Raw genomic sequence first — 22330 nt, 5'->3', positions numbered from 1 at the left:
CCGGAGCCTGCCCTCGGAGGCCGCCAGCACATACACTGAGTGTGCCAGGGCTGGGCCTCCCTGAAACGCTAAGGATGCTCAGGGAGCCACACAGAGCTCTACTCAGTCACGAGCGATGCTGCTGGGGCACCGGGCTGATGCAAAACAGTGAAATATTAATGAGCCTTGCAGATGGTTCATTGCTGAGCACCACCCTGTGTCTGAAGCCACTGATGACAAGCAGCCTCTGCCCTGTATCGCCCTTGGGGCAAGAAACCCAGAAAGCATATCAACTACCCATCCCCCGCCCCCCCGCCATAAAACAAAGAACCAGAAAATATAAAACAGCCAGAAAAATGAGGAGAGACCCTGTGGTGTCAGCGAGTGTCCTGAAAACAAAACCCCCATGCAGAAGGGGCAGAGGGGCCCTGCAGATAGCAGTCATGTGGGACTCTGGCTGGGCTGCTGCCCACACTGGGGTCCAGCCAAAGTGAGCGCCAGGCTCAGGTTGGCTCTGCAGAGACGCTGAGGCTGGGGGCGGCGGTGGGCCACCAGGGCCACGGGGAAGGTGCGTGGGCTTGGCACTGCTCTGTGGGCTCCTGGTGAGAATGACCCAGGAGATGAACCACAGAAAGGGACATCAGTCCAGCTTTTCCAGACGTTGAAAGGATAAAGAGGTTACATATTATGAAAAAATGTAGGTCATTTTACAACTTACAGAAAATGGAAAAAATCCTTTTAAGATAAGGATTACAAAAACTGGCTTCAAATAAAATTTTCAACCCCCCCCCATAAATGTTCTATGCCAATTAATAAATTGAATTCATAATTGAAAACTTTCCCAGAAAGAAAACTCCAGGCAAGATGAATTCACTTGTGAATTGTAGCAAAAATTTAAAAAGAAATACCAATCCCTACATAAAGTCTCTTAGAAAGTAGAGGAAAGAAGAATCCTCAATTCAAGGCCCATGTTACCCTGATTCCACATCATCACAGATGCTTCAAGAAAAGAAAATTAGAGAAAGACAGCCTTCACAGGCTCAGACACAGAAATCTTTAACACAATTTAGCAAATCCAATTCAGCAGTGCACTAAAAAAATTCATGATCAAGTGGGCTTAACATCAGAAAAAGTCATGGTAATTCATCATATTAGCAGAAGTTCAGGTCCATCCACTAGGTTCCTAGGGGAAGGGTCACCCTGAAGTGTCAACCTTAGCCAAGTTGTACATAAAGTAAAAAGACACAAAGCAGATGCCACTGTGTAGGCAATAATTCAAGAAATCCATGAGCCTTTCTTGGAAAAAGAGAAATTTAGTTAATAAGGGATGAGTCAAAATCATTTGTAAAAAAAAAAAAAAAAGGAAAAATGATGGTTTAAAATTAGTGGTGGTAAGTTCTGAAGCATTTAAATATAAATTTAAGAGTAAGTTTTTCAGACAAAAGAAAACAGGGATTGTAGTTAAAGAAGAAGATATCAATGTTACAAACCTCAAACACAGAAAATTAATAATAGAATCAGAAAAATATTAAGAAAAAAGGGTCTGGGTGGTGCTAATTTTCCTATACTCCAGAGCAGGGAATTGACAGAAAATGTCAAAATTTGAAATAGTTACATGTGGAAGTATAAACAATCCAATGTATTTTAAATGTGAGATCTTTTAGAAATACATATCTTATAAAGAAACACATCTGAATTTCAAAAATTTCTTTAGCTTTCCTTCTCTCTCACTAAATTCCATGAAGATTAAGGGTCACAGTTTCATTTACAAATAGTAACTAGGAGCCTGTCCTGTAGAGAATTCGTACCTGCTGGTCCCTTTCCCAGTTTGTCCAGAGGCCTGGAGTGATGGTCGTGGAGGAAATGCTTGTTTCTGAAGACGAGATTGAAGAGAATTATTTTATTCTTTGTACTTTTGGGGTTGCTCGCTGTGCTTTTTTTAGCACTGAAAATTACATAATTTCCATAAAACAAAACCCCAAGGAGGGAAGCAGAGCTCCATCCAGGGTGGAAACGCCCTCACCCTCTGTAGCCGGGCCGGGCCCCTGGGGGCCAGTGGGCAGCAGACAGGTGGGCGTTTCAGCCCCGGGCACTGAGCCGGTCCAGAGGAAAACACCAGGAGTGCTCATAGTCACGCCTCCCATCCCACCTGCTGCTGGCTGGATGACACCAGCGTCTCCTCTGCTGTTTCCTGGAGGCACCACTGTTTTCTTTTGGAAGTGAGGGATCTGAGCCGTGGAATTAAAAACTCAGCCTAGCCTCTCTGTGAACCTCCTGGATTCTGCCTCCTGGTACCTGCCAAACTACCACTGGGCCTTGCCCACTGGTGTGGAAATGTCCTCCGGGTGTGATTCCTGCCTGAGTCTCCCCCACCCCATCCGACTCACCGACACCCGCCAGGCACCCAGACCAGCGCTGTCCAAGGGGCTTTCTGTGGCCAGGGACACACAGGGCCACCCAGCATCTCAGACATGACAGTGTGATCAAATAAATGAATTTTATTTCCTTTGTGTCCACTTTAACAGTTCCATGTGGCTACCTTGGGGCAGCAGGCTTGTAGGCAGGGCTGCTGCTACTCTGACATCACCTGGTGCTGGGGGATGGGGGCAGAGGGATGGTCTTGGTTCCTGATGAGGGACAGCACCCCGTGCCCACGCTCATGGAGACATTGCTTATTCATCCCAGTGCTGGGGCGCTACCAGCACCTACAGGCAGCTGGCTAAACTACAATGCCAGTAACACTCCCCAGTCCCCCCCCAAATGCGGCAGGTGGGCCAGGTCAAAGCTGAGCGGAGACCCCAGAGGCCCAGCTGGTCCTTGTCCACCACTCAGCGTCAGGTGTGACATAGGGCAGGACGAGTAAGAGCAGGCAGACACAACAAACAGGGTTGATAAAGCCTGTGTCTGTGAGTGCGCGCACTCGTGTTCATCCAATCGGCTGTTCAGACAAGTGTCACCCATCCTGCGGTCCGTTCTGTGTCCATCAGCAGTGACCCTGCAGCTGGTTCCGCTGAGGCGGTCCTGAACCCGCTCCACAGCGCCACCTGGTGGTCAGGAAACTCGGGTGCTGGGCTGAGCCCTTGAGCGGAGACTTTCCTTAACAAACCTACATTATTAAAATCAGCATCTTTATTTCACTTCTCTGAAGGCTTATTCACATTCTCATTTTAGAGTGCAAATAAGAATAGGGTAGAACATATTTGAAAAGCAATCATTATCGTAAGGTCTATAAGTGACATATAGTAAATGAGATGAATTTGACACACTCATATTCTGAAGCGCACACAAATTCAGGTGAAAACTGCAGGAATCATAGAAATAAAGTGATGATTTGCTAGACTTTTAATCTTGCATGACCTGCGCAACTCTACAACTGATTTAAAAAATGTTCATAAGACACTGACAAAAAAATGCTAAAGGTCCTCGTAAGAAACTAGGTATTTCAGGCAGATTCAGGAACCTAAGTTATTAAGCCAAAAAGGAAAGGGAGAGGGGACAGCCCACAATAAAGGTTGTTCCCTGAAAAAACAAACAAACAACCTAAAAGCTGAGAATTACATTTTATTCAGCTGAGTTTTTGCGGACTTCAAGTCCAGAGGCAGCTCCTCAGGCAGCTTTGAGGGTCTGCTCTGAGGAGTGAATGGGGGAGCCAGGTTATAGCTAGCTGGGCGTGGGGAGGTGTTTGTCACAAAGACCAGGTAGTCAGAACAGCAAAGGATTGCTGTTAAGAAAACCAGGGGGTTTCCCAGGTGGCTCAGTGGTAAAGGACCCGCCTGCCATGCGGGAGCTGCCGGAGACCTGGGTTTGGTCCGTGGGTTCGATCCCTGGGCCAGGAAGATTCCCTGGAGAAGGAACTGGCAACCCACTCCAGTATTCTTGCCTGGAAAAGTCCCCACGGACAGAGGAGCCTGGTGGGCTACAGTCCATGTGGTGGCAGAGTCGGACACAACTGAGTGACTCACATGCACCCAGAGGACCAGACCTCTGCTTCCCTGTATGTGGGAAGATTCGAGAACCCGGGCTCAGAGACCATCCGTCCGATGTGCACCATCTGTGCTCCCGACCCCGAGTCCCCTCAGGGCTCACCGTCTGGGGCGGGTGGGGGCGCTGTGGGGGCCGATGGCCACTTGCTTACTGCCCCTCCCACCACAGCAGCCTTCCCGCTGTAAACTCAGTCTGGTTTCTCGTAACTCTCTGCTCCACTCCCACGCTGTGTCCGCCCCGCCTCCAAGGGGACCACCCTCCCCAAACCCCCCAGCTCAGTGAGAAGCTAGATCAGCACCCGCAGGAGAAACGCGGTTTTCTCGGTGGTGGGTGGCAGGACAGAGCCGAGAGGCACCCGGGCGTCGCAGCGGAAGGATCAACCCCGGCCCCCATCCGTAATGAACCCAGAACTAGACCCCAGGCCCCAGGGTAGCTGCCCCAGGACAGAGGAGTGTCGTGGGGTAGGGGTGGCGGGTAGGTCGCATGTCCAAACAGAACTGCTGCTGCAGGAGGCACCGTTCACACCTAGGCTCAGGTGGCGGGGTCTGGAGTCGGAGACCTTCGTGGCAGCACAGGGCCAGCGCCCAGAGGTGCCTGTGCTCTGAAGGGCGTTCCTGGGGCACCCGGAATTCTTTAAGAGTTTCATCTTTGTGTTTTGTAATCGAAGTGGAAGTATGATGGGGCCCTGGCGAGGCCTTGGGCTGTGAGGGGCCCCACCTCCCCATCTCCCCTGGACTTTCCCCGCCCTGCCTGCTCACCTGTGGCTACCCCCGCCCTCAAGGTGTCCTGCAGGATCTCACCCCAAATTCCGTCATGGGGTCAAATCCTCCCACCGAACCCCACCCTCAGGAGGGCAGGGCCCGCATTACATAGAGGGCTTCCACAGTCCGCACTCAGGGAACATCTGAGCGATATCATGTGAATCCACAGGTAACCAAAGTGCACACCAGGTATTAAACGCCAACCTCTTCACTTTGGTTTTCTTACCTCCTCACTTAATGAAAGAATTACTCTCCTGGTATACTGAAGTGTGCTGAAGGCTCCCACCTCCCCGAGGCCAGAGAGCACGGTCTGACAGTCACTGGTGAGGGGCACTCTGAAAAGCTCCCAGAGTTCACAGTATCCTCCAGATGGGGCCTCAGGACCCCCAGGAGCACCACTTAACAGAACACACACTGCTGTCTAGCAGTGTGCCGTCTGGCACAGTTGGGCGCCTGGCAGTAGCTGAGGATGTATCTTTGGAAAAAGGAAACAAGTCAAGCATAAAATATAATAAAAAGAACAACCACACTTGCATGGTTTCAGATTTTATTTTTGTAATTATCTTCCCATAGAAGCAATAATCGGCATTTCCATAACATTTAATATTATTCATCAAAGCTGGAAAAAAAAACAGGAATAAAGCACAGTTTCATACACAAATACCACACGCTGCATATGTACAGTTAAGTTCAATATATTAGACTCTGCAGACTGGTTCACTCACACAGGACAGCACAGGGACTGCTGGGCTCTGAGAACGTGCACATGGACCCTCTCCAGGAAAGGGACCACATGAGCTCAGAACACCTTTCCCTGCTGTGACCACCACTCCCTGCTCCTGAGCACCCCCAAGGAGAACAGCTTCTGTGAGCAGGAAGAGGAGACACTTCTCGCCAGACCCCAGACAGGAAGCCCCCCCCTGATGTCAGGGGAACAGCCACCTGCCCCGTACACACCATAACCCGTGGGGTGGGGTGGTGGTAGTCAGGGATGCCCGGGTTCCAGCCCCCTGCACTGGGAGGCCCACTCCCCAAGCCCCGAAGCCCTGCAGGACCCCTGGCTCAGTACGCATTTTTGTTCTATTATTATGAAGGAAAAGAGTAGAAGTGAAGCCTTTCTTCCAAGGCTGCACTGGATAACAGTCTACACAATGCAGTTGAGAGCATCTTCTAGGTGTGGCCGAATCTGCTGGGATGGCTGTGAATGAGCTCAAATGCACGTTAAGGTGACTCCTGGAGGGTGGCTGGATGTGGAGGGCACAGCAGCAAGGACAAGTGTGCACTATTAACACATCACTGAGCACAGATGCTACTGAAACCAGTGTCCCCAAACAAGGGCTGGAAGGAGCCACTGCCCACAGACCATGTGGGTGCCAGGTTGGGGGTGGGGGGCACTCGAGGAGGATGTTCGTTAGTGTTCTGACCCGGACCTTCCAGAAAGAGTCCATCTACCACCCACCCACCCCTGCAAGGACACTCCCTGGACTCTCCCAGAGCTCAGGGTGACCTTGACCTCCCATGATACCACCTCTATGTCCCCGGGAAGCCAGCAGACCCGAGCCCAGGAGGCCAGGTGGGTGGCATCAGCTGCACTGCAGGGTCTGGGCTTCTTCCCACCAGGAGAGAGGGCTGAGCTCAGGCAAAGAACACCTTGAAGACAACCCATCAGGAGAGGCCGGGAAGGAACCACACATCAGCACCCCACCTGTGAAGCCAGTCCTGCTCTCTGGGCCACACGCGGGAGGTTTACGGAGAGCAACTCCACGTTGAGCCGAGGTCCTCAGGGAGAGGACAGGTCTGTGGGACTAAGGCCGGCCAACAGCCTGGCGGGTGAGGAGACCGTCGCTGAGCTTCAGGAGGGAATGCCCACGGTCCAGGGAGAACTGCAGACGTGCACAGGGCCCCTGGGACACGCCACCGTCAAAACGTTCAGGCACCCACACGACCCTCCAGGTGCGTCTTGTTCTGGGAGAAGTAACGTCGTAAGGCTCAGAACAGCCTCCTGGCCCACACTCCATCTGAAGGTTTAATAACTTAAGTGTCTCTAATTATCACAGGGCATAAATCTCCTTATGAAAACAAATGTTTACAATATTACTTTGTTTAACCAGTAAACTTCACTTTTAGCAGCAATTATGAAATAAAATGCAAACAATTTCTCTAACAAATGACACGAGCCCAAGAGCAAAGACTGCCCATGCGTGTGACCCCTTTTGTTTAGAACAAGTCTGTCGAGAAATGGGTTTGCCAATTTTAAAATCAACTACCCTATGACATGATGGGATGTTTCTCTATTAATTCCTGCTGGTGTCTGAGAAGAGCTCTTGTCAGGGAAAGAAAGGAAATGCTTCCAGGCAGCGGGCAGGGCAGTGGTCCGGGAACCAGGAACAAGACTTGTCTTACAGCATCAGAGCCAGGACCCTGTGAGTCTGGCTGTCCTCTGTGGAGTCCGGGGGTGAGTCATGCAGGCAGGGCCGAGCCTAGCACAGCCCCCCTGCGTACTCATCCTCCTCCTCCTCAGCGGCGGGGGCAGCGGTGCCTTCAGGCTTGGCCTGTGGGGGAGCTGCTGCTTTCTTCTTGACGCCGCCTCCTGGGACCACCAGGCTCAGGCCCAGCTTTGCGTACTGTCAATGACAAAGCGCAGCTCAGACTGGACGTCTGGGCCTGACCTTCGATACCACGGCTCTCACCTGTGCGCCAGGTCCTGGTCTCTGCCCCCTGGAAACCTGGACACCACTCGGAGGGAAATACCACCACAAAACCCAACACTGCTGGGCCGCAGAGCGGGGGCTCGACCAGTGTGGCCACTGCCTGAGGGGCCCCAAGACCCCGTGAGCCTGACAGAAACTCAGTCAGTGACCTGGAGGGGGACCCGCAGACTGAGCAGGGGGTGTCCCCACAGTATACCTGCTCAACGTGCACCCTGCGAGCCTCCTCTCTGAGAATCGGCCTCAGGGAAGGGGACAGGAGGGCAGGGCAGGGGGCGGGGTGGGCACTTACATCGTTGTCCATGTACTTGAACAGCGGCGAGTTGCACACCTCGGCCACCTGGTCCTGGTCTTGCTGGTCGTAGCCCTCCAGGAGCTGCTCCAGGGCAGCGCAGTCCTCGCTGCCATTGAAGCCGGGGATGCTGCCGGGACACGCACATGGGTGCTGGGCCTTGCACACCCACCCCCAAGCACAGGTCTGACCACGTACAAGCGCAGATCACGCCCAGGATGGTTACCAGCAGAGGACCTGGGGCCCAGTGTCAGGGGGCCTGGCCTCAGGCTGCTCAGTTTAAACATCACCTGTGAGGAAACCCCTCATCCTGACCTTCCTGAAACATACACCTGAGGACTTCCTCTTTTTTTCTTATATGGCAAATATCACAAAATTACTCAAGTCACTCACTTCCACAGAAGCACCAGGAGAGAAACACAGCCAAGAACCCAACTCATAAAAACCCTGCTGCAAAAGCTGAAAGGCTCGCCATGTACTCGCCCTGTCCTGAACTTCACAGAAAACAAAAGCCCCGCCTCTGAAGGCAGGGCACCCGTTCCGGCAGAGCAGGCGCACGGCCGGGCCTCACCTGTAGCTCTCGCGGACACAGCGCTCGGCCGCCACATAGTCGTTTCTGTGCAGGTGCACCAAGACCTGGGCGATTGTTTTCTGAAACAGAAGAGGGGTTAGGCCAGGTTCACATCCACGCAGAGTCGACTCCACGACACCTGCAACGTAACTTGGTTTGCATCTGACATTCATCTCCATTTTCAGATGAAGCCCATCCGCCACTGTGTTTCAGACCTTCTGTTTCAGCTCTAAAACTCTCATTTCGTTCATTTACAGTTTCTATTAAACCAGCCCCTCTATCTACAACTCCACCAGTGCTGCCCTTGGTCGCATGGAGCAGCTGTCACAGCCACTTTACGGTCTAGATATGCTGACGCCAACACCTGGGTCTCTTCTCTGACAACCGTCACGTCTTCCTGGCTCCCTCTGTCCAGTCACTGGCCCCTGGCCCCTGCACCGACCCGCCCACCAGCCCAGGCTCAGGCCACACATTCGGTCTGCTTCCTGGGCAGCGGCTCTGGTCTTAGTTCAGCCCCTCTGCTCCAGGCCTGGCGACCCCCCGAAACACACATGCACACACACTCGGGAGCCCCCTCCTGCAGCCCTCCTCTCTGGGCCCCTTTCCCTAGCTCCTCCGGCTAGAGAGATAGGGTTTCTATGGGGGCCTCTTCCCCAGACCCTCTGTTTAGAAGATGGGGGGTGCCTCTCTTGAAGCTAAGAGAAAGAGGGGATATGAAGTCAGAAGCCTTCGCACCCGCTCAATGCTCAGAGTCCTCAGGGCACTGTCTCCTGTGCTCTGCCCAGCAGTGCTGGCTGTTGACCAGCAGGGAGAGGCAACAGTAGGATCACTCCATCTCAGCCAAAAACAGAAGTCCAGAAGGTATCATTTTAAAAAATTAACAAATGTTCATGGAACACAGTCTCAGGCGTAGTTACATCAATATGATTCAAGGAAAAGCCAAAACTAAGCACTTTGAAAGCATACCTTATAACAAGTTGGATAATTCTCAATTTCCTTATAAATGTTTTTTTCTTTCTGAATAGAGATTGCCGCCTCATCAAACCTGAAAACAAAACAAGAAATGCTGAACAAGGCAGGTCTAAGTGCCCCACAGCAGAGACCATGGTGTGACGTGTCTGGCGTCACAGGTTCTAGAGAAATGAAGGTGGCATCGGGCTCGTTAGCCACTGCCCCGTGCCCTCCGAGAGCTCCATGCAGTCGGTGTAACTACTGCATCTGACTTTCCCTCCTCGACCCCCAGCAGACAGAGCGAGAGGACTTCAGAACAGGCTGCTTCATATGGCAGTCGGGTCTGTAAGGACCATCCAATAATGAGCATCCATCAGATTCAACTAGCTGCTCTGAGAGCGGCTATGAGAAGCCCTGGAGAGACCGGCCTGACTCCACCATCGCAGAGCCCTCTCCTTCCCTGGAAGTCCGTGCAGACGCCCCAGGAGCACTGGCTGCTGTAAGGACGACCCCCACCGTGTCTGCACCCTCGAGCGCCCACCCCAGCCTCGTCAGGCCCTGACAGCTCCTGGGGCCCAAAACAGGCAGTGACTGGGGCCGGGGGGCCACAGAGTGGGCATACAGGGAGAGGTGAGCAAACGTCCTGCTCGACACCACGATCCTCAACAGTCACCTTCTCCTGTCCACTCGCACACACTCTCCTCTGCACAACTTTATTAATAATGGAGATAGGTTACTAAGGTTAAACTGCAGTGAAGTAAAAAACAGGGAAATTCCACAGGATCCTAGTTATCTGGGATCCAGCTACTCATGCTGTGGGTCCTAAGTCTGAAGGATAAAATGGTAAACAACCTGTGTGATGACACTGTCCGGCTGTCAGGAACCTGTCCACGTTCCTGGGTGAGCACTACAGATACTTGTCCCCCAGAGACATTGCGACCTCCCCTCCCCAGGTAAGAGACCAGACAGCCATAGAGCAGCCGAGCCAGGTCTTAACCAACAAGGCCCCAACGCATGTTGGGACGGCACTTAGAGCAGCAGTGGATCTTTCAATGTTTAACCCAATGTGCTGCTGTCTTATGGGCCTGGTGCGCCCCAGGTTGCACCCAAACGATCAACAAGCCCTTGCCTAAACATGGCCTGGAGGTCACAGGTCACAGGAGCACAGCGGTGTGAGACGTACCTGCGCCCACGCACCAGCAGCCGGGAGGCTTTCCCCAGGAGTTCGACAGCCTGCCGCAGGCGCTCTTCATTCTGTGGATCCAAGAGAAGAGAGTGTGGGCGGCTTTAAGGCAGGAATTTTTCTCCTCCCCCAACAATGATTTGATTAAAAAGTAACCCCACTGGATAGGGGGAGGGGATGGGGGAGGGGAAGCGGGGGCAGTGACACCAAAGCCACTAGAACCCATCTCAATGCTCCCAGAAGAAGAGCTCACTTGTGAGCTCAGGGGAGCTTTCAAAGTAGCCGCTGTGTTTCTCACGAAACTAAAGATTCTAAGTCTACGTAGAGGAAACAAATTCACTTACTTCAAACACATTGGCTGTCTGCTGATATAACTGCACAGCCTTTTCTGGATCTACATTCTCTATCAGCCTAAATGAAATAAGAATATCTGACTTATACATGAAACAGAAAACTTGTTTGCACCGGACTTTATCAAAACAAAAAGACTCCCAGGCGGAGCCCCTGTCCACACTCACTTCCCAGCCCGCTCCAGGGCCATGGCGGCCGTGTCCGGGGTGCCGTTCTCCAGGTACATCATGCTGGCCTTCTCGATCAGCTGAACAGCCTCCGGGAGTTTCTGCATCTCCTTTAGCCATACAATAGGGCACAAAGCAGTAAATGCATGAATTAAGAAATATAGAGTTAACAATCTGAAACTGAAGAAGGCAAAAGACCCAAAACATGACACAATACACATACTGAAAATGAAACGCCTTCGCAAGGTCACTCTCCCCATCAGGCTTCCTTCAGCCAAACCAGAAACACACCAATTGATCCTGCAGAGCCCAGTCCTTCACAGGGTTTCAGAGAAACTACGCAAACAGAGAAGCCCACTTGCTCTTCAGTGTTTCCTGAGCAGCTACAGTTCCTGGAATACTCATGAGTGCCTGCTATACACAAGGCCTGTGCAAACCAGGCCACAAACCAGCAGGAGCCCGAGGGCTGGGTCTCATTTCCAAGGTCACTGCGCTTTAACCATTCACATCTCATAATCAGACACATCCACAGAAGATCTGTTGGTGGCTTCATATATTAAAATATCAAAAGCATCAGCAGGCTCATGCCCCCACACGGCACTGGCGAGCGGGGCAGAGTGGCAGCTGTGGGGACCTACCCCCTCCTGGAAGCTGCATTTCTCCCCACCCCCGGCACGTCCAGGCCTGCCTCCTCCATTTCAGCCATCCCCCTGTGTGCACTTGTGCTTGCAGCCCTCTTACTCTGAGTGCCGTGAACAGAGTAACTCTACATATCTTACTAGTAAACTGAGTCTCAGCATCACATGAGCCATACATCTAGCATCCCCAATCCAAACCTTTTTTAAAAACTGGAAAAAATCATGAAAAAGCAAGGTGTAAAGTTTACAGGTGTTATCTACTCTAGGCTGACGTGCTGTGTCTCCATGCTGACCTTGCATGGCTTGTTTTCAAACCTGCCCATTCATCCTTCACTAAGCTGACAAATCGTTGAGGACATCACACTTGCTGGTCTCGTCCTTAAGACTACACACTGTAACTCATTTTACCTACAGGGCAGATGTGCCCCAACGTCACTGACCTTCAGCATCATGCCGGCTTGCTCGTATGCTCTGCGGAGAGAATACAAGTTCTCAGATGAGATCCTGAAGGGAGGAGAAACCCCCTACCAGATACGAGAAGTTGAATCAGTCTAAACTGGCTCAGGCAATACATACTTACTTTAGGCCCTTGTTACGACACAACAAAATTTTTCTTCCATTTATCTATGTGGGCAACAATGCCTTAGAAACAGCAGGCATCTAAGGTAAAGAGAATTCTCTTTGCCAATGCAAAATTAACTGATTGCTCACAGAAGCTAAATGACTTTCTACCTGACAAACCTAAATCCAAGTTTTGAAACAAATATTTTTTTCTCCTCAGAAGCAAAAGAAAATTTTCTGCTTCTCTGAACAGGCACCAGTAGCTATATTAAGAAAGAGGGGAAAAACAGGGTTTCTAACTCACTTGTTTTTTCACAGGTTACTAAACAAAATGGTTCTAAAAATATGATGGTGATTTAAACACTGAATATCTTAGTGAGGAGTGACTTCATCTTTAAGGTTCAGGTGAAGACTGAAACAAATATAAAGCACTATTTTATTTACAGCAGTACACATGAATGCACTATTTCTGGGCTTATAACTAGGAAAAATTTACTGACCTAAGGGAAAGCAGCAACACTTAAAACATAATAACCTACAAATACATGAACACATAGAAGAAATTTACTTACTTGGCAGCATGAAAAAGGCTGAATAGATGTAATAACGCACAATTAAGGGAAAAAAAAAAAAAAACAGTTTCTAAAGATCCATTATTTTAAAAAGCAAGGCTAAATAAATCACTGCCCCAATCTGTTCAAAAAAGCAAACCCCACAAAGCAGGTAAGTCAGTTTCAGTCAGTTCAGTCGCTCAGTCGTGTCCGACTCTTTGCGACCCCATGAATCGCAGCACGCCAGGCCTCCCTGTCCATCACCATCTCCCGGAGTCAACCAGGTAAAGAGGTCATTTAATGCCTGAGGATGTTAGGCAATTACATAAAAACTATGCAACTGACAAAAACACTGACAAGACACCACACAGATTTTTAAGCTACTTCTATTATGCATTAACCTGATGTTTTACTAAAAATGCAAGACTACTATAACCATTATCTACATGTGAGGTAAAACAAACATTTTTTAGTCAGTAAGATTATAAAATACCTCAGGAAAATTTGTTTTCAACTACTTAAAAATTTTATTTCAAATACCCAAGGAAGACTACACTTTGAAAATAGTTATACAGCGGCCACTCTGTCTACCTGCACCACCTCTTTGCTTTTCAGCACCTGTCTCTTCCATCTCCCTCATTTCATCCCAAGTAAAACCATCATCGAGCAAATCCAGAATCAATAAACTCTCAAAGGCAGCTCTGCAAAGCAGTGTGGATCACGATCAAATCTCCATAAATCACCTTCAGAGTTTAGACATGCAGAGTTGCTCTAAGAGGCTTCTAAGCTAACAGCACTGTACCCCAAAAGCAGCAAACTCATAACCATTTCCAAAGGGTGAAAAGATACGCCCTGTTGTTCTCATGGGCCACAGCTTCCTTCAGGCAGGCGTCTTTTGCTTGCTCAAACTGCTTGGCATTCTTAAAAGCAACAGCTGAAATAGAGGAAAATAAAAACAGATTTTTCTATTTCCATCATTTAAAAAAAAAACCTCAAATGAATCACTACCGAAATCTGTATGATAAGTAAGGTATTAGAATATAAACTTAACACTTAATCAAATACTTAGGAAATTTCATAAAACTATAAATACTACTTTTTCCTAAGCCATTTTCTTATAACTTTTTTGATTATCAATAATCTACAAGTATTTTCAAAAGTTTTTTTTTAAGTCTTTCTGACACCAGCACGTACACTTTGAGGAACCTAGATCACATCAATCAAGCGACAACGCAAACAACAGGCGGCGCCACAGACAGCTCCTTCCCTCACCAGTTTCACAGTTAACAACAGAAACAGTACTCAGTTAAAGCTTATTCTATCGTTTAAATTATTTTGAAACTGAAGTCCAATAAGCACACTCAATATTTTTATAATCTTTTTTAGCACAATCTTTAAATACTATCTTATAGACTTTGGAAAGCTCATGAAGTGTTGCTTACAAATAAGTGAAAAGTATACTGCTTTAAGAAAACATCACTTGCTAAAAACACTCTTAAAATTATCTTTAATAAAATGCTGAAAATAAACAACAAACCATTTCATCCCTGAATTTCTACATTTTGCTGTCATAAAACTTTACTGATGAAATGTATCTTGCATAAACCCTTAAAGAAAACAAACAATGTTTTAACGGGAAAATCTGACTTGAAGTACTTATTTCTGAAAGCAGAAATGGTCTCAAATGCATATATAACAGTTCCATGTTAAATTTCTCTCATGGAGGAGATCTGCAAAATGTCATGCTCTCCAGTTACAAAAACATTCTTGTATGAAGTGTCCATAAAACCCATGTAACATGTGAATCTGTAATTATTTTAATAATTATTCTCTAGAAACTATATCCTACATTGCGCTGATTAGTTTCAATTTTCCTGACTTCTTTCTTCCTGGTGATATGCTGAAACTAAAGTCTGCCAAAAGCAGATTTCTTAGGTGGTTTCTACCCAAGGCTACCACATGTGATCACAACCACTGCAGAAACACACAATAAAATGTGTCCAGCCTATTTCAAAATTGTACTATGCTTTATATCCAAAATCATCAGAGATATGCTGAAAGCTGTCATTCCATAACTGAAAATGCTGAATTCTTAATAAGTTCTCTTTCTGTTGGAAATTTCAGGATGCTTTTATCTTATATGCAAATAAAGATATTAAAATATGCCTATAAACTTAACATTGGATGAAAACCTATCAGCACATCTCCAAGCAAGGCTGTAAAGAATAAGAGTCTAACACGCGCCGTGCACAACTGCTGAGAATGAGGCTTACGTGCTTTACAAAGTGAACCAAAAAAGTCTTTATTCAGAAACAGCTGGGAGAAAAGTATGACAAAACTCCTGGAAGTATATAGTATGAACTGACTGCAGTTCAAGAACACACTAATGATGCTGAAAGCCCACAGCTGCACCCACCCCACATTCTGCCCTCATGGGCGAGGGAGGCAGCTGGGTTTGCAACTCGGCACTCGAGACACCTGCAAACAGCACCTAGAAAAGCACAGGGTCTGGGCAGGTCTTTGGCTGTTTTTTTCTAACAACTAAGATGCTATAGGAAGCACTAAGAGTGAGAATTATGCCAAGATCAACATAACACACTGCGGGTGGCAGGGCAACTGTCACAAATACCTGCTTTTCCATACTCAGAAGCGGCGCTGTCATAATCCGGCTTCCATTTCAAAAAACCAGTTTTCAGGCTAAATGAAAGGAAGATACAGTTAACAGAAGTTACCAACCACATTCTTAAGTCAGAACCCTGCTTGTAAGGACCTTGTAGGTCTGTAAATAGGTAGGGAGGGAAACCATCAACTGGAAAGTCCCCATTAGTCTACCTCCGTCCAAATTTCCTGGTAACTACACACTTCATCACTTTCCCTCCCACTGTCACAGACACAGTCTCCCCCTTCTGAAATGTCTACATAACATCCAAGGAGAGTTGAGGTAATCACTGCCTGGTCCCCAGACGAGCAGTGCCAGTATTTGCTGCTAGCTCGCTAGAAATGTATGAATTGTTAAGCCTGCCCCGGCCCTGCTGAACCGGAAACAGGGTACCATCAGCAGCATCCAGGGTGTAACAAGCCCTGTGGCGCACTAAAGCCTGGGACAGTCGAGGCACCGCAGTGAGCTGCTGGATTCCCGAGACTGCAGCTCAGCAGAGGCACAGATGACTGGGACAGTCGAGGCACCGCAGTGAGCGGCTGGATTCCTGAGACTGCAGCTCGGCAGAGGCACAGATGACCTGAGCCATCGACGGGCCACACCAGCGCCCAGTTAAGATGCTCCAAGGAGACTGCAGAGCGAAGCCAGAAGACTGCTGAAGACAAACTCTCAGAGCGACAGAGGGCGGCAGCAGGAAGGCTGCAATGAGCTGCAGTGGCCAGGACGGGCCACCAGAGAGGGCAGGGCAACAGGAGGAGGAGAGCAGGACTGGAGAAGGAGAGCAGCTGCTCTCCAGGACCACAGGACGACCAACCCGAGGCCACATCTCCTTGTCCTTTCCGTGATGCTTTCTGTAACTTCAGACTTACAGCTTAAACTAACCCTGTGACTGTCAAACTTGGGTGTGCATAAGAATTGCTAAATAAATACCGTCTTAAATTCTGAATTCAGTTAGTGAAAGCCACGGAATCGGGGAGGGGGCACCTTAACTGAGAGAGGGGGAAGCCCCTATAGCCTGCAGACGTCCACCCTTTCTTGTGTTCCTTTTAACTTGGCCAAATAAATTTAAAGTTTATGTTTGTGTAATTCTGCTGTAAGATTCAAATTTGTAAACAACTCTCAAGCTTAAATGGTTAAAATGCAGCCTGTCTACTCTAATCCACAAAACTGAGAAAGCATCGCAATAAAGCAAAATTCTAATCTCCACCCCTACCCCGAGGTCCTCATTATGTTTTCCACCGTGTGTGTGTGCGCGCGCGCTCAGTCGTGTCCGACTCTCTGTGACCCCATAGACTGTAGCCGGCCAGGTTCCTCTGTCGATTGGATTTTCCAGGCAAGACTACCGGAGTGGATTGCCATTCCCTTATCCAGGGGATCTTCCTGACCCAGGGATCGAAACCCCGTCTCCAGCCCTGTCAGATGGATTCTTTATCATTGAGTTACCTGGGAAGCCCCAATGTCCACCATAACATAACTTTTAAAATCCCACCAAAGACAAGACATATCCATTAAGTCGTCTTGTTGCTACACTTGAGAAAAGCTAGAGATTTTAAAACATAGTTGGGCCAGGTAGCTGCCCAACGAGACAGGAACCAGGAGCATCCGCTCGAAGATGCAGAGAGATGTACTCGGACCCGTCGGCGCCCCCACTACTCCAGGCACGACCACTTCCGGCGGCGGAGGGCAGCGCTTCCGGGGCGCGGCGACCCCACCCCGCCCGCCCGGCTCCGCCCCCGCGGCAGCGCCCCCAACCCGGTGGTGACTCAGACTGGCCTAGGAGGCGCCGACCCCGGCGCTCGCCCAAGGCCGCGCTGAGCCCCTCACTCACTATTTCTCTGCTTTGGCCAGGTGTTCCAGCCCCTCGTTTATCTTCTGAGCCGCCATCTCCGCGGCGCGGCCCTGACGTGGAGGCCGAGAGCCCGCCGAGTGGGCGTGGGAACGCCGAGAAGGAGGCCGGGATGGCGCCGCCGCCGTGCTACCGGGGCTCGCAGGGCTCAAACCTAGCGCAGCGAAGCGGCCCGGCAGCCGCGCAGGCGCTATGCAGGCAGACGTTGTGCAGGCGCAGAGCGCGCGGAATGGTCGCACGCTTGGCTCTCGCGCAGGCGCAGTGGATAGAGAAGGAGGTTCGGGCATCCATTACCGGGGTTGAGCTCAGGTGTGTTGAGCACCTGTTATGTATCAGGTGCGGTTCTAACCACGGCAGGTCGGCAGGGAGTGCGACAGGCCGGGCCCCACGCCTCCCTCTCCCTAGAACGCGCGTGGGCGCTGCGATCTGTTCCTTTCGTTCTTCTGCCCGAACAGTCTGGATCATTCGCTCTACATCTCCGCCAAACGTCTGTCAGTCAATCTGCCAACCTGACTGTCCATCCGGGTCACTGTCCGGTAACCACGGGCCTATGCTCATCGGTGCGAGCCGGCTAAAGTCAGGGGCGAGGGTTTCGCAGAAATACTAGCAAACCAGCTGCCGACCCACGACTCACGGTGGTTCCAGCGTCCGCAGGTGACTCCCGCGAGGCCCTTGCTTCCTCTCCGTCTCCACCCACCATCTAGATACCGGTCCCGGAGCCACACCCGGACCTCGCTAGTCACTGGTAACCAGTAGCTAGGCACTGTGCCTCTCAGGTCAGTTCAGGCAGCCCTTGACCTCTTGCTGCCCTTGCAGCTCCGACAATTCTTCACCTTCGCCGAACTCTCCGTTCCCTTCCCGCTGCTCTTGTTAGCGTCCCCGTTTACCCAGCGTGAATTCTGGGCTCAATCACTAGCTTCTCCGGGGCCCCGGCACCCCACCCCCCGCCCTCTGCGCCTCCTTTCTCCTCGTCTGGGGAACCCCCAGCGCCCCCCAGCGACTCCGGAAGGGAGTTGAAGGGACTGGAGGAAAACAAAGCAGGTGCTGACACGACTGCCACCTAATTACTGCTCACAAACCTCCAGGAGGCCTCTAGAGCTGCGGAGCGACTCTGCATTTTCCCGGTCACGCCGCGTGCCCACTCACCCGGATGGCTGTTCACACCCCAACCCCCTCAGAACTCCCAACAGAATCTTCCTGTCTCCCTACCTTCCGACTCTTCTTGTTTAATAAAAATTAGCAAATAAACATTGTTGACTAGAGACCTTACCGGAAACATAAACAGTTAACATATTTTGTATGTTATATGTATTATGTACTCGATTCTTATAATAAAGTGAGCTAGAGAAAAGAAAATACTATTAAGAAAATCAAAAGGAAGAGAAAATACACTTACAGTCCTATGCTGTATTTACTGACATAACTTTACCTGGTCTGTTTGCAAGATGAATCGTCTGTCAGGACCTACATCAAACGTGGCTTCCCTGGTGCCTCTGTGGTAAAGAATCCACCCAGACGCAGGTTTGATCCCTGGGTCAGGAAGATGCCCTGGAGGAGCAAAATGGCAACCCACTCCCATATTCTTGCCTGGGAAATCCCACTGGACAGAGGAACCTGGTCCATGGGGTCACAAAAGAGTCAGACAGGACTTAGCAACTAAATGATAAGACCACGACAACCTACATCAAAATTGTCTCATGTGGTACAAGTGCTGTAGTTGTTACAAGTATTACTAACACTGGATGTCAAAGATGAAAAGCTAATGCAAAAAAGAAATTCATATTTATTTGGGGGTTTCCCTGGTGGCTCAGATGGAAAAGAACCTGCCTGTGATGTAGGAGACACAGGTTCTGTCCCTGGGTCAGGAAGATGCCCTGGAGAAGGGAATGGCAACCCACTCCAGTATTCTTGCCTGGAGAATTCCATGGATAGAGGAGCCTGGCAGTCTACAGTCCATGGGGTTGAAAGAGTTACAGGATACTAATTGATGTGTTGATAACGAAGAAGCAGAAATACAGATGTTTTATGGTCGCCTAGCATCATCCATCGGAGAAGGCAATGGCACCCCACTCCAGTACTCTTGCCTGGAAAATCCCATGGATGGAGGAGCCTGGTAGGCTGCAGTCCATGGGGTCGCTAAGAGTTGGACACGACTGAGTGACTTCACTTTCACTTTTAACTTTCATGCATTGGAGAAGGAAATGGCAACCCACTCCAGTGTTCTTGCCTGGAGAATCCCAAAGATGGGGGAGCCTGATGGGCTGCCGTCTATGGGGTCGCACAGAGTTGGACACGACTGAAGCGACTTAGCAGCAGCAGCAGCATCTTTCACTTTCACTTTTAACTTTCATGCATTGGAGAAGGAAATGGCAACCCACTCCAGTGTTCTTGCCTGGAGAATCCCAAAGATGGGGGAGCCTGATGGGCTGCCGTCTATGGGGTCGCACAGAGTTGGACACGACTGAAGCGACTTAGCAGCAGCAGCAGCATCCATACAATTGCTGCTTGGTAACCCAGCCTACATACTCATGAGTGAATCGTTTTAAAACTTTTATGGCATACAGTATTATATTAATAATACAATAATAGGAGCATTGTTATACTTTTAAATAATACTCATCTGTTGATGATAGGCTTTTTCTTCAATTACAGGACAAGCATACTGTACAGTCATGTGCTTTTTTGAAAAAAAACTATATGGCAGTAAGAAAATAACATCATTAATTTTATATTAAATATCACTCCCCTTATACCTATATAAGGGGAGAATAGTGTCTACAGATATCTTATACATTCATGATACACTTTTAATTTTTTCAATATTTCTAGTCCATGCAGTTCATCTGTGAGCTTTTCAAATTGTTGAAAATCCCCCCCAAATTTCACAATATATTTACTGAGCAACCCGCATATAAGTGGACCCACACAATTCATCCCATGTTGTTTAAGGGTCAACTGTACTGTATTAATAATAACTCACATTACGCCCATTTAGGTGTATGGACGGATTATAGATTTCCAAATGTTTTTAAAGAAAAAATCACAGTGCACTTTACTACATATGGAGCTTTTTTGAAATTTCACTAATAATTTGAAAGTTGGACTTGAGAGTTTACTAGGTTTGATTGAAGGCTGTCAAGTGGCTCTCTCCCACCTGTCTCTCTCAGGCTCTGCAGTCAGAGGCCTGTGGGCTGTGTGTCCTGCAATTCTGCCTAAGAACACCAGGTGGCACCACCTGCACGTACTTTTACAACCTGGAAGTTCCCAAACAAAAGAGATGATGACTTTGGATGACAGGGTCAAATTCGGTTTTGCTTTCTTACTGGACTTTCCACATAAAAGCGATGCCCTCACTATGTTGTAGGTAAGTTATGCAGTGCTGCCCAAGAGCTCTGAGTGCAGTAGAGCTGGGAAGATCTACAGTATTGATGTCCAACAATAAGTCACTTTCGCAGGTGCTTGAACCAGCACAGTCCTCTTGATGAGCATCACTCAAGACAGAGAAAAATCTGCACAGCGTGGCATGCAGGATCTTAGTTCCCTAATCAGAGATTGCACCTGTTCCGCCTGCACTGGAAGCTCGGTGTCTTAACCACTGACCACCAGGGAAGTCCCTTGTTCCCTTTGAATCAGATCAGATCAGATCAGTCGCTCAGTCGTGTCTGACTCTTTGCGACCCCATGAATCGCAGCACGCCAGGCCTCCCTGTCCATCACCAACTCCCGGAGTTCACCCAGACTCACGTCCATCGAGTCAGTGATGTCATCCAGCCATCTCATCCTCTGTCGTCCCCTTCTTCTCCTGCCCCCAATCCCTCCCAGCATCAGAGTCTTTTCCAATGAGTCAACTCTTCTCATGAGGTGGCCAAAGTACTGGAGTTTCAGCTTTAGCATCATTCCTTCCAAAGAAATCCCAGGGCTGATCTCCTTCAGAATGGACTGGTTGGATCTCCTTGCAGTCCAAGGGACTCTCAAGAGTCTTCTCCAACACCACAGTTCAAAAGCATCAAAGGGAATAAAACCGCCTACTGACTTGGCTTGGTGGGTCCTACTCTATATTTTGTTGGACTGCTTGGAGGTGATCTAGTTCCACTCTGTGAAAAGTCTCTTTTTAATACCACATCCCATAGGTGTATTTGTAAAAAGGACTTTAGCCTTAAATTATAATAGTTTAACTCTCTTGCAAGAATATATTCATGTGGCTGTATTTTGTGCAAATGTCAATTAAGAAATTTGAAATAATACAATTTACAATATTAACACTTGACTTTTTTCTATGAAGTTTTTAAAAAAATAACATGCATCTTCCAAATGAAAAATTCCTCCAGAAGCCCTCAACGTAATGGTGTTGGGAAGAAGCAGATGCCACTTGGGTTTATCCTGTTTGCTCTTTAGGCATTCACTCAACAAATCTTTGTGGAGTGGATGCTCCAGGTTGTACCCCACCCCCAGGGAGGGGGCAAGTGTGATCCAGGAGTAGAGACATGATAAATAAACAGCGGGGGTGGTGGTTGTGGCGGCCAAGGAGGAGGAACAGAACAGAAGGAGGGACCTGGGAAAGCGCACCTGCCCAGGTGGGCGTGGTTACCTCCTCAGGCAGGTGACCTGCCCAGTGAAGGCCTGAGCCAGGGTCAGTCCGGCCCAGGAGCACAGCTGGTAAAGCTAGGAAGCTGGCAGCCTGTGGATAGGGAGGGGGCGTCTGGCCCTTCCAGGAAGAGAGGGCACCAGTGAGCCCACACACCTTCCTGAGATCTGCCTAGAACTAGCCAAAGTTTGAATTATGTTTGAAAATCTTCAAGAACACATCTCTCTCTTAAATACAACTTCCAGCTACTTGTGTGATGAACAGTGAATACATGTTAACAGAGAAGCTAAGAAAGTATTCATAAATATGTACCATAGGAGATTTGACTCAAAAGTGGAAATGTCAAGCCCACAGTTGCACTGGGATTGCAAAAGCCGCTGAAAGACCCGTTTTCGCGGGATTTTCGGTAGCTAAGGAGATAGAATAGCAGCACTATGATAGGGCGCTCACTAAAAAATGAGAAAAAGTTCAAAGAGGGGCCGTGGCCACATCCACCACCTCCCCCGCCCAGGTCCCCCAACGCCCCCGGCCTGCCCTTCCCTAT

General features: G+C 49.1%; 2 protein-coding genes across 4 annotated transcripts; one reads left to right on the top strand and one right to left on the bottom strand.

Moving 5' to 3' along the window:
- Window positions 1-5254: 5254 nt before the first annotated feature.
- NAPG (NSF attachment protein gamma) lies at window positions 5255-17273 on the bottom strand. Of its 3 annotated transcripts, XM_061399950.1 has the most exons (13): window positions 17185-17273; window positions 16570-16768; window positions 15327-15394; window positions 13547-13631; window positions 12719-12736; window positions 12026-12056; window positions 10948-11057; window positions 10774-10840; window positions 10430-10500; window positions 9262-9340; window positions 8296-8375; window positions 7725-7854; window positions 5255-7348 (listed from the first exon to the last, which is right to left on the bottom strand). In XM_061399950.1, exons 2-13 carry the CDS (start codon window positions 16581-16583, stop codon window positions 7205-7207), a joined length of 897 nt encoding a protein of 298 aa, XP_061255934.1. In that variant the 5' UTR covers window positions 16584-16768; window positions 17185-17273; the 3' UTR covers window positions 5255-7204. The 3 variants fall into 3 exon arrangements, with proteins under 3 accessions (XP_061255934.1, XP_061255932.1, XP_061255933.1); XM_061399948.1 differs by lacking the exon at window positions 16570-16768 and having other exon boundaries at window positions 17185-17268; XM_061399949.1 differs by lacking the exons at window positions 16570-16768; window positions 17185-17273 and adding an exon at window positions 16800-17052.
- Window positions 16979-18591, top strand: LOC133237408 (uncharacterized). Its single transcript, XM_061399437.1, has 2 exons — window positions 16979-17511; window positions 17658-18591. Exons 1-2 carry the CDS (start codon window positions 16979-16981, stop codon window positions 17713-17715), a joined length of 591 nt encoding a protein of 196 aa, XP_061255421.1. The 3' UTR covers window positions 17716-18591.
- The last annotated feature ends 3739 nt before the right edge of the window (window positions 18592-22330 follow it).

Source organism: Bos javanicus, chromosome 24 (genome assembly GCF_032452875.1).
Source record: "Bos javanicus breed banteng chromosome 24, ARS-OSU_banteng_1.0, whole genome shotgun sequence".
NCBI lineage: Eukaryota > Metazoa > Chordata > Mammalia > Artiodactyla > Bovidae > Bos > Bos javanicus.
Note: the sequence above shows the minus strand (reverse complement) of the source record. Positions and strands in the feature narration are given on the sequence as shown.

Coding starts and splice junctions, on each gene's coding strand:
- NAPG (XM_061399948.1), bottom strand. CDS start 17,240: ATGGCGGCTCAGAAGATAAACGAGGGGCTGGAACACCTGGCCAAAGCA. Junction 11,058..12,025: donor AAGCCGGCATGATGCTGAAG/GTCAGTGACGTT, acceptor GTATGGCTAAAG/GAGATGCAGAAACTCCCGGA. Junction 8,376..9,261: donor ATTATCCAACTTGTTATAAG/GTATGCTTTCAA, acceptor CTTCTGTTTCAG/AAAACAATCGCCCAGGTCTT.
- LOC133237408 (XM_061399437.1), top strand. CDS start 16,979: ATGTACTCGGACCCGTCGGCGCCCCCACTACTCCAGGCACGACCACTT. Junction 17,512..17,657: donor ATTACCGGGGTTGAGCTCAG/GTGTGTTGAGCA, acceptor CTGCCCGAACAG/TCTGGATCATTCGCTCTACA.